Source organism: Oncorhynchus mykiss, chromosome 24 (genome assembly GCF_057628025.1).
Source record: "Oncorhynchus mykiss isolate SJ-2025 chromosome 24, ASM5762802v1, whole genome shotgun sequence".
NCBI classification, from domain to species: domain Eukaryota; kingdom Metazoa; phylum Chordata; class Actinopteri; order Salmoniformes; family Salmonidae; genus Oncorhynchus; species Oncorhynchus mykiss.
In genome coordinates this window covers 26705120-26717184 of record NC_143045.1, presented here as the reverse complement: position 1 = coordinate 26717184, position 12065 = coordinate 26705120, and the positions used below count along the sequence as shown (strand labels likewise).

General features: G+C 41.8%; 1 protein-coding gene across 4 annotated transcripts in view; it reads right to left on the bottom strand.

Moving 5' to 3' along the window:
* LOC110504078 (glycerophosphodiester phosphodiesterase 2) overlaps positions 1-12065 on the bottom strand; it is a 104989-nt gene that overhangs the window by 22908 nt on the left and 70016 nt on the right. For 2 of the 4 annotated variants that reach the window (XR_005039309.2, XM_036961226.2), the window contains exons 4-8: positions 10489-10582; positions 10186-10245; positions 6421-6519; positions 5181-5274; positions 594-739 (exon numbers count right to left, since the gene is read on the bottom strand). Coding sequence is in view for 2 of the 4 variants with exons in the window: in XM_036961226.2 (XP_036817121.1) it covers positions 594-739; positions 5181-5274; positions 6421-6519; positions 10186-10245; positions 10489-10582 (493 nt within the window). In the remaining 2 variants the exon portion in view is untranslated. The remainder of the gene's footprint in view (positions 1-593; positions 740-5180; positions 5275-6420; positions 6520-10185; positions 10246-10488; positions 10583-12065) is intronic. The other 2 variants (XR_016491407.1, XM_090218799.1) reach the window with 1 other exon arrangement.

Below are 12065 nucleotides of genomic sequence, written 5' to 3'. Positions count from 1 at the left end.
ATGCACTAGGCTTATATAGTGTACAGTCATACAGCGTTTGGCTGACAAGTCAAACAAATCAAGACAAACAAAGCAGGCGTGGGCTCTCTCACACACTCACACTTCCTCTCAATCAAATACACAATTCAATTTAATAAAATACAACAATGCCGGAAAGGAAAAGCATGCCTGGGGAGAAATGCAGCACTACGTGATGTGAATGAAGAAAACAAGTGAAGAAATACTAAACATGGTATCATATGAAATCTTACGTCTATAGATTGAGCTGATAGGTAAGGACTCTCACATACAATAGCCTATAGTTTCTATATAGTGCTTACAGAAAGCCCAGAAGTCTGTTTACAGCATCTATTTCTGGGCTATTTCCAGCTCGGGTTCAGAGAGTCATTAATACACTAGAATAGAGCCATAGGTAGTATGAAGGAAGTGAGTGGGTGTAAATATGAAGAAACTGTTGGCCAGCATGATTTCTTTAGTGCCCTCTATGTAGGTTACATCTCTATGGGTCTGTTATTGTATACTCTATAAGCATAGTGTAGGAGGTGCCTCCCCCTACAAGTCCTCTGATTGGGCAGCTGGTTCAGCTGACTCACCATGGGGGCGCCCTGGTGGCCAATGACATCAGGGCGTGGAGTGAGGTTTGCGTGGTCCATGATGCAGGGGGAGGTGATGGAAAGGGGGGCCATGTAGAGGCCTAGTAGAACACTCAGGTAGAGCAGGAGAACCACCACCTGGAACCCTGGGCAGAACACAACATGGATATGGAATGAATAGAAACCCTGTGGCGGGCGTAGAACACAACATAGATATATAATGAATAGAAACCCTGGGGCGGGCGTAGAACACAAAATAGATATATAATGAATAAAAACCCTGGGGTAGACAATTAAAACAAAATAGAATACCTGAGTATATAGAATAGCTATGGCCAAAAGCTTCAATGTCATGGAATACTTATTTGCTCTTGTCACGGATGTCTATTATACTGAGATGGTCAAGGAAAGAAAGAAATAGCACATCTGAAAGTAGTTTCTCTATGAGCAGGAAGACCATTCACTCAATGTTTCTTAACATTTTACGTGGACAGTTTGGGTTGAGATATATACAGTGTCAAAGCCAGCCAGCCTCTAGCCACACTTTCTCCTGTTCCATCTCTGTGCGCTGCAGTGCAGGTAAGTGATGATGAATGTAGCTAGAGTACATCACTGACACAGGAGGTCGGATTCATTTCAAGGTCAGTACTTAGGCCAGATCGACTGCGTCAGAAGAACTCTTGTTACAGACACACCCTCTGCCCTCAGAACCTCTCTGGCATTCACAGAGGCACACCAGCTAGCTACACATCTAACCTCACATCCAGGACCTACTGACCTCTGTAAGCCACCGCTAAACCACAGGCTAATGTATTCTGCACTGAAATAGATTTCATTTGTTGAAGAGATATACAGTGCATTCGGAAAGTATTCAGACCCCTTGACTTTTTCCACATTTTGTTACGTTACAGCCTTATCCTAAAATGGATTAAATAGATTAAGAAAAAATGATCTACATACAATACCTCATAATGACAAAATAAAAACAGGTTTGTATACATTTTTAGAAATGTATGAAAAAAATACAAAACCATCACATTTACATAAGTATTCAGACCCTTTACTCAGTACTTTGGTGAAGCACCTTTAGCAGCGATAACAGCCTTGAGTCTTCTTTGGAAGCTTGGCACACCTGTATTTGCGGAGTTTCTCCCATTCTTATCTGCAGATCCTCTCAATCTCTATCAGGTTGGATGGGGATCGTTGCTGCACAGCTATTCTCAAGTCACTCCAGAGATGTTCGATCGGGTTCAAGTCCGGGCTCTAGCTGGGCCACTCAAGGACATTCAGAGACTTGTCCAGAAGCCACTCCTGCGTTGTCTTGGCTGTGTGTTTAGGGTCATTGTGCTGTTGGAAGGTGAACCTTTGCCCCAGTCTGAGGTCTTGAGTGCTCTGGAGCAGGTTTTCATCAAGGATCTCTACTTTGCTCCATTCATCTTTCCCTCAATCCTGACTAGTCTCTCAGTCCCTGCCACTGAAAAAGATCCCAACAGCATGATGCCGACACCACCATGCTTCACAGTAAGCCAGGTTTCCTCCAGACGTGACACTTGGTTCAATCTTGGTTTCATCAGACCAGAGATGTGCCTTTTACTGAGGAGTGGCATCCATCTGACCACCCTACCATAAAAGCCTGATCGGTGGCGTGCTACAGAGATGGGAGAACCTTCCAGAAGGACAACCATCTCCACAGAGGAACTCTGGAAGAGTGAACATCGGGTGATCACCATGATCACCTCCCTGACAAAGGCCCTTCTCCTACAATTGCTCATTTTGGCCAGCTGGCCAGCTCTAGGAAGAGTCTTGGCGGTTCCAAACTTCTTCCATTTAAGAATGATGGAGGCCATTGTGTTCTTGGGGAGCTTCAATGCTGCAGAAATCTTTTGGTACCCTTCCCCAGATCTGTGCCTCGACACAATCCTGTCTCTGCGCTCTATGGACAATTCCTTCGACCTCATAGCTTGGTTTTTGCTCTGACATGCACGGTCAACTGTGGGACCTTACATAGACAGGTGTGTGCCTTTCCAAATCATGTCCAATCCATTGAATTTACCACAGGTGGACTCCAATCAAGTTGTAGAAACATCTCAAGGATGATCAATGGAAACAGGATGCACCTGAGCTCAATTTCAAGTCTCAGAGCAAAGAGACTGAATACTTGTGTAAATAAGTTATTCTATTTTTTATAGATGATCAAATAAAAATAAAAAACTGTTGTCACTGTCATTATGGGGCATTGTGTGTAGATTGATGAGGAAAAAAACTAATTGAATCAATTTAAGTATAAGGATGTAACGTAACAAAATGTGGAAAAAGTCAAGGGGCCTGAATACTTTCCGAATGCACTGTATACTGTATTTCAATAAGAATAGCCTGGTAAAATTAAGGATAAATAAATTATAGGGTTTTTATATTGTAGCAATATTACAGCACACATTAATAATGTAACTCTTCGTTAAGAGTTACTGTGAGAGCAAACAAACTGCTACGGCGTTGTGTCTGTCCACAAAAATCCACTGTTCTACCCAAATACAACGTATTAAAAAAATGGAACTGGTGTGTCTATAAACTACAACTGAGTGTCTATAAACTACAACTGAATATTCATTAAAGTAATGTGCCTCCAAAAATAGCACTGATGATTCAGTATTTAATCTAGATCCCCAAGCAACTAACACTAGTCTGCCTCCCCTGTACTAGTCTCTGACAAATTTAAGGATGGCAAAAATACCCCAGTACTTGATGTCTAACTGGCCATGTCAACAGACAGGGCCTAATAATGTCCTGTGGACTGGTGGTGTCATGTGAGGCCAGAGGAATGCCTAGTATCCCTGCCAACCTGACGGGGGCTTGCCCTTTGTGTACATGGTGTTAATCATTTAACGCCCAGGGCTCTGAGGCTGTTATAGGAAAACTCCACCCAAAATCTATCTTTTGGCATTTCGTTCATTAGTCCGTTGTTGACATAGTACCAAAAAGTTTTGCTTGTCAGCAATCAAGTTTTCAAGATATGTAACTTTCAAAAAACAGAAATCATCCCTGTATGATGCATTTTGCATCCTATGATGTCAACAATGGACTAATGAAAGATACCAAAAGATTGTTTTTGGGTGGAGATTTCCTTTAAGTCATCTGGCAGTAGTGGCTGAGCTTTCTTCAGTGAGGTGAACAGTTGGTAACATGCTCTAGTGTTGTCACAATAGCAGATTTTTTTTACCTTCAATACCGATACCAGGTTTATCATCATAATACTAGATATGAAAACGATATTCATTACCAAAAGGCTACTCAATACTGAAACGCTGCCACTGCAACAAAAAAAGAAAGTGTATTACTGTAGCTAGTCCCAGAAAACCACTGGGGTTGATAAAAAAAAAATTAAACATTGAACAATGTGTTCATAATTGGTAGAACTACTAAAATAACAAATACAATATCTTCAATTTTATATCAAATGTCTTGCAAAAAATAAACACCATTAAATAACATAAGAATATCTTCAACTTTGCTTATGCAAAACTATAAATCATAGACTCAGAGCAGACAAAATGGTTAATTTGCTTATCTATGGCCAAAATATTGGCTCAAATTACATTCATTAGACCTATAATTCATTACAGCTAAATAATGTACTAAATGAACAGTTTAGTTCCAAAACCACAAAAAAAACACTGAAGCTCATTTCTTAAACTTCTATAGTCTACATGCCATAGAAGTACAATGGAATTTACACAGTATACTATGATTCCCAGAGTGCATTTCACTTCCCATGGTGCAATGCTCTTCCTAGGGCTGCTGGCAGGCTAGTGGCTACTGCTAGCAAGCCCAGACAAATGTGAAGTAGTCTAAATATATTGCTGTCAAGTTATGAGTGCATTTCACCAAACTTTTGGGTTGTGTAATCATATTATAATGCTCACATGAATGTCATGCTTAATATATTGTAACGAAACAGGCAGGGAGCGTGGTTCGGACCATCAACCTTATGGCCCGAAGCCCAGCGTGCCATCGACTGTAGTACAAAAGCATGCTTGTGTGGCTGAGTTGATATACGTGCTTACAAAAACAATTCCAATTTCGTAGAATAACTACAACGTTACAATGCAAATGTCATGTGTAAGAGAGTATTTTTTTGTATGTAGATTTGGAACTAAACGTCCCTTGCACTGCTTTGTAACATCTTTTGCTTAGTTGTTTCGGTGGGCTAGCCCTCATCTGCTCCGCAAGCAAAGTATTCCCACAGTTCGCTTCTGGAGACAGTTTTGTCAACAAGCTGCGGACGTGAAGGTATGATGTTTTCTTTTGAAGAAGCCATGATGTCGGCATTTTCGCTCTCCTCTCGCTTGCTTATTAAAAATGGCTGGCGCTGTGTCAGCTGCATGTACAAGCGCAAGTAGCCTGGCTAGCTTACTACTGCCCCCTTGAGAAGATTCAGACAAATTACTAAAAAGACTCAATCCATATATGACTTGAGACACATTTGACAGAAGTACCGAAAGTAACAAAAACTCTAGTACAGAAGTTTCAGTATACCGTGCAACACTACCATGGTCAGTAACAAGGTCGGGGTCGGGTCGAGCTGCTTACTTATTTTCTCTGTGCGGGCGATCTGCCCAGCCACCAGCCAGGCCAGAGCGGTGACAGCCACCAGAGCTCCTAGGTGTAGGAAGGGACCTGTGGCCTGGACAGGGGACCAAAGGAGACCCATTCTATTAATGAAATCATTCAGTGTTGAAGGTGTGGAATTGCTACTCTCAATCACAGTTGTCAATAGTATGACATATTGTATGCTACTGCATGATTACTAAAACCAAAAATTATTAAATAAAATAAATGATTAATTAACATATTGACTCAGTCTTAATAATATATATATTAGACGCATTTCAATTGAATGTTGCAATTTTATGTACAGTAACTGTCAAAGGTTTGGACATACCTAGTCAAAGTAATGGACTGTCGTTTCTTCTTCTTATTGTTGTCCTTAGGTATTGGTTTCTTTGCAGCAATTTAACCATGAAGGCCTCATTCACACAGTCTCCTCTGAACAGTTGATGTTGAGATATGTCTGTTACTTGAACTCTGTGAAGCATTTATTTGTGCTGCAATCTGAGGTGCAGTTAATGGTAATGAACTTATCCTCTGCAGCAGAGGTAACTCTGGGTCTTCCTTTCCTGTGGCGGTCCTCATGAGAGCCAGTTTCATCATAGAGCTTAATGTTTTTTTGCGACAACACAAAGAAACTTTCAAAGTTTTCCATATTGACTGACCTTCATGTCTTAAAGTAATGATGGACTGTCGTTTCTCTTTGCTTAATCGAGCTGTTCTTGCCATAATATGGACTTGGTCTTTTACCAAATAGGACTATCTTCTGTATACCACCCCTACCTTGTCACAACACAACTGATTGGCTCAAACGCATTAAGGAAGGAAATTAACTTTTAACAAGGCACACCTGTTAATTGAAATGCATTACCTGATGAAGCTGGTTGAGAGAATGCCAAGAGTGTGCAAAGCTGTCATCAAGGCTACTTTCAAGAATCTCAAATATACAATGTATTTCTTTAACACTTTTGGTTACCACATGATTCCATGTGTGTTATTTCATTGTTTTGATGTCTTCACTATTATTCTACAATGTAGAATTTTTTAAAAATAAATAAATAAAGAAGAAACATGGAATGAGTAGGTGTCCAAACCTATGACTGGTACTGTAGTTCAATACAGTCGTTCACATGATTTTTCAAGTATATAACCACATATCGGGAAGGTGTCCTGTGTACAGTGTGATGCAGAGCCCTAAAGGGGCATGGGTTGTTCAACTGACCTGGAGTGATACAGGGATGACTGCCCACTCCTCCCCCCATGTTTGATTGACAGATATGAATCCGATGGCAGTGGTCAGCAGGGCAGCACTCACTCCAATCTATGAGGGCAAACAGAGAGTGTTACAGACAAATCACACACACATTCTTCCCCCCCCCCCCTCCCAAGGCTAACTATTCCAACCATCTGTAGTGTGTTTGGCAGATAACAGCACCCTGGGGCATGATGTCACTGCTTTCACAACCCCCAGGAAAACTAACTCAAAATGTGGGGTTCAGGCAGTGTTCAGTCGGACACTTGAAGACACACACAGTATACAGGCCATATACACATACAGTGAGGGAAAAAAGTATTTGATCCCCTGCTGATTTTGTATGTTTGCCCACTGACAAAGAAATTATCAGACTATAATTTTAATGGTAGGTTTATTTGAACAGTGAGACACAATAGCAACAAAAAAATCCAGAAAAACACATGCCAAAAATGTTATAAATTGATTTGCATTTTAATGAGCAAAATAAGTATTTGACCCCCTCTCAAATCAGAAAGATTTCTGGCTCCCAGGTGTCTTTTATACAGGTAACGAGCTGAGATTAGGAGAACACTCTTAAAGGGAGTGCTACAAGACCATTGCCAAGCAGCTTGGTGAGAAGGTGACAACAGTTGGTGCGATTATTCGCAAATGGAAGAAACACAAAAGAACTGTCAATCTCGCTCGGCCTGGGGCTCCTTGCAAGATCTCACCTTGTGGAGTTGCAATGATCATGAGAACTGTGAGGAATCAGCCCAGAACTATACGGGAGGATCTTGTCAATGATCTCAAGGCAGCTGGGACCATAGTCACCAAGAAAACAATTGGTAACACACTACGCCGTGAAGGACTGAAATCCTGAAGCGCCCGCAAGGTCCCCCTGCTCAAGAAAGCACATATCTGTCTGAAGTTTGCCAATGAACATCTGAATGATTCAGAGGACAACTGGGTGAAAGTGTTGTGGTCAGATGAGACGAAAATGGAGCTTAAATCTTGGGTGAGAACCTCCTTCCCTCAGCCAGGGCATTGAAAATGGGTCGTGGATGGGTATTCCAGCATGACAATGATCCAAAACACACGGCCAAGGCAACAAAGGAGTGGCTCAAGAAGAAGCACATTAAGGTCCTGGAGTGGCCTAGCCAGTCTCCAGACCTTAATCCCATAGAAAATCTGTGGAGGGAGCTGAAGGTTCGAGTTGCCAAACGTCAGCCCCGAAACCTTAATGACTTGGAGAAGATCTGCAAAGAGGAGTGGGACAAAATCCCTCCAGAAATGTGTGCAAACCTGGTGGCCAACTACAAGAAACGTCTGACCGCTGGGATTGCCAACAAGGGTCTTGCCACCAAATACTAAGTCATGTCTTGCAGAGGGGTCAAATACTCATTTCCCTCATTAAAATGCAAATGTATTTATAACATTTTTGACATGCGTTTTTCAGGATTTTGTCTCTCACTGTTCAAATAAACCTACCATTAAAATTATAGACTGATCAGTTCTTTGTCAGTGGGCAAACAAAATCAGCAGGGGATCAAATACTTTTTTCCCTTCACTGTATGCGTAATTACAGTCAAACACTAAAGCACATATAGTTGAAGTCGGAAGTTTATATACACCTTAAACAAATACATTTAAATTCAGTTTCAAAATTCCTGACATTTAATCCTTGTAAGAATTCCCCGTCTTAGGTCAGTTAGGATCACCACTTTATTTTAGGAATGTGAAATGTCAGAATAATAGTAGAGAGAATGCCATCTATGTTGTGAAGTGCACCAGTCCCTCCTGCAGAAAAGCACCCCCACAACATGATGCTGTCACCCCCGTGCTTCACTGTTGGGATGGTGTTCTTCGGCTTGCAAGCCTCCCTTTTTTTTCTCCAAACATAACAATGGTCATTATGGCCAAACAGTTCGATTTTTGCTTCATCAGACCAGAGGATTTTCTCCAAAAAGTACGATCTTTGTCCCCATGTGCAGTTGCAAACCGTAGTCTGGCTTTTTTTGTGGTGGTTTTGGAGCAGTGGATTCTTCCTTGCTGAGCGACCTTTCAGGTTATGTCGATATAGGACACGTTTTACTGTGGATATAGATACTTTAGTACCCGTTTCCTCCAGCATCTTCACAAGACACTTTGCGGTTGTTCTGGGATTGATTTGCACTTTTCACACCAAAGTACGTTCATCTCTAGGAGACAGAACGTGTCTCCTTCCTGAGCGGTATGACGGCTGCGTGGTCCCATGGTGTTTCTACTTGCGTACTACTGTTTGTACAGATGAACGTAGAACCTTCAGGCGTTCAGAAATTGCTCCCAAGGATGAACCTTGAGCTCTTGGCTGATTTCTTTTGATTTCCCCATGATGTCAAGCAAAGAGGCACTGAGTTTGAATGTAGGCCTTGAAATACATCCACAGGTACACCTCCAACTGACTCAAAATATGGCAATAAGCCTATCAGAAGCTTCTAAAGCTATGACAATTGTCTGGAATTTTCCAAGCTGTTTAAAGGCACAGTCATCTTTGTGTATGTAAACTTCTGAGCCACTGGAATTGTGATACAGTGAATTATAAGTGAAATAATCTGTCTGTAAACAATTGTTGGAAAAATGACTTGTGTCATGCACAAATTAGATGTCCTAACAGACTTGCCAAAACTATAGTTTGTTAACCTCACTAGGGAAGGGGGCACTATTTTCACGTCGGGATGAAAAGCGTGCACAAAGTAACCTGCCTGTTACTCAGGCCCAGAAGCTAGGATGTGCATATAATTGGTAGATTTGGACAGAAAACACTAAAGTTTCTAAAACTGTTAAGATTATGTCTGTGAGCATAACAGAACTGATATGGCAGGCTAAACCCCGAGGACAAACCATCCCCCCCAAAAACAATTTCAGTTTACCACTATTTTCAATGGCTAGTATTTTAATAATAAGGCCACGTCCTCCCAGATTGCAGTTTCTAGGGCTTCCACTATATGTCAACAGTCTTTAGAAAGAGTTTCAGGGTTTGTAGTTTCAGAGTTTGTAGTTTTTCTAGGCGGCTCCCATTTTGGCCGTAGTGTTTCCAAGCGCGTGGAGGAAAGCGCGTTCTTTCTTATTTAGCTCCGGTAATGAACATACTATTCTCCGTCTTAAATGTTAGAATTTGAGTATTAGGATACCTAAGGTTTGATTATAAACGTTGTTTAACTTGTTTGGAAAAGTTTATTATTAACGTTTGGGATTCATTTTGTATGCATTTTGATGGAGGGAAACTGAGTGGATTATTGACTGAGGCGCGCCAGCTAAACTGAGTTTTTATGGATATAAAGGACATTATCGAACAAAATTACGTAACTGGGACCTTTTGGAGTGCCAACAGAAGAAGATCAAAGGTAAGGCATTTTTTATATCACTATTTCTGACTTTCGTGTTGCACCTGCCTGGTTGAAATATGATTTATGTGTTTGTATGCGGGGTGCTGTCCTCAGATAATCGCATGGTTTGCTTTCGCCGTAAAGCCTTTGAAATCTGACATGGTGGCTGGATTAACAAGAAGTTAAGCTTTATTTTGATGTCTAACACATTTTCAGGTGTTGCCAGGTGTGACACTACCGTCCCACGTACCCTAGAGAGGTTATCAAGAAATGTGTGGAGTGGTTGAAAAACAAGTTTTAATGACTCCAACGTAAGTGTATGTAAACGTCCGACTTTAACTGTACATACACAAACAAACACTCCAAAAATCGCACACTTGAGCATTACCTTGTGCAGCCAGTGCAAGTTCAGCTGTTGTCCCACTGCTATGTGGCAAAGTGCTAAAATCTGAAAGAATAGACACACAAATAAATCACATCACGTGAATTTCCACAACCACTGTTTTCAAAACAGGTCAACAGCTGCATGTGCCATCATAACTTTCACATGTGGACTTGGTCCAGACATGCATGGCAACACGTTTCTGCCCTGCCAGGTTACACCCCTAACATTACCTGGCTGTTACCCAGGGCCTAGACACAGTATCAATATCATCTCACAGTGAAAGTTTGATGAGATGACACAACTCACCATTAAAAATGCAATATAAGTGAAGCCGGCAGCGGTAGTGGCCAGGATTGGAACGGTCCCGTCGCTCCACTCCCCAGAGCGGTTATATAAAAACCTGTCAAACGGAAGCCAGTTACACAATAGTAGCGTCTCATGGATATCAGGGCAGGCTACAGTTAGTGCTGATTTGGTCTCTGAGATGATGAGCGCAAGATCGTAGAAACCAGCACTGGTCAACCAGGAGTAGGCCAACCAGCTTCCTTGCTGAGCGGCCTTTCAGGTTATGTCGATATAGGACTCTGTGGTAGTTTTACTGTGGATATTGATACTTTTGTACCCGTTTCCTCCAGCATCTTCACAAGGTCCTTTGCTGTTGTTCTGGGATCGATTTGTACTTTTCACCCCAAAGTACATTCATCTCTAGGAGACAGAACGCGTCTCCTTCCTGAGCGGTATGGCGGCTGGAATTTTCCAAGCTGTTCAAAGGCACAGTTAACTTAGTGTATGTAAACTTCTGACCCACTGGAATTGTGATAATCTGTCTGTAAACAACTGTTGGAAAAATGACTTGTGTCATGCACAAAGTAGATGTCCTAACCAACTTGCCAAAACTATAGTTTGTTAACAGGAAATTTGTGAAGTGGTTGAAAAACAAGTTAATGACTCCAACATAAGTGTATTTTAACATACAGTTGAAGTCGGAAGTTAACGTGGCAAATTATTGATGCCTTGTTCTAGAAAGACTGTCTCCTTAAGGTTGTGTCTCCACACACAGGAGAGGAAGTACATCACTGGGGCCAAGCTTCCTGCCAGAGGACCTCTATACCAGGCAGTGTCAGAGGAAGGCCCTAAAAATTGCCAAAGACCCTAGCCATCCTAGTCATAGACTGTTCTGATTCCCAGTGCTACCGCACGGCAAACGGTACCAGAGAGCCTAGGTCCAAAAGGCTTCTTAACAGCTTCTACCCTCGAAGCCATAAGACTGTTGAACAGCTAATCAAATGGCTACCCAGACTATTCGCATTGACCCCCCCCCCCCCCCTTTTTTACACTGCTGCTACTCACCGTTTATCTATGTATAGTCACTTTACCCCTACTTACATGTACATATTACGTCAACTAACCTGTGCCCCCGCACATTGACTCAGTACCGGTACCCCTTGTATATAGCCTCGTAATTGTTATTTTATTGTTCCTCATTCATTTTTTTTACTTCAGTTTATTGGGTAAATGTTTTCTTAACTCTTATTTTTCTTAAAACTGCATTGTTGGTTAAGGGCTTGTAAGTAAGCATTGCACAGTAAGTTCTACAACGGTTGTATTCGGCGCATGAGACCAATAAGATTTAATTTGATTTAGCCGAGTTCAGCTAGGCACCAGCCGAACTGAGGCATGCTGACGCCTTTAGAGAGAGCGTGTAGAGAGAGTGATGATACAATTAATAGGAGAGAGAAGAAGAGAGATAAGAGAATGAAAGGAGAAAGTGGGATGAGGGGGCAGGGAGAGAAATACAGAGCAAAGGACGATGGGGGAAGCAGAGGTGACATTGTGCACTAATGAGAGGAAGAGAAAGGCGGTGGCGAACAGAGAGAGTGAGG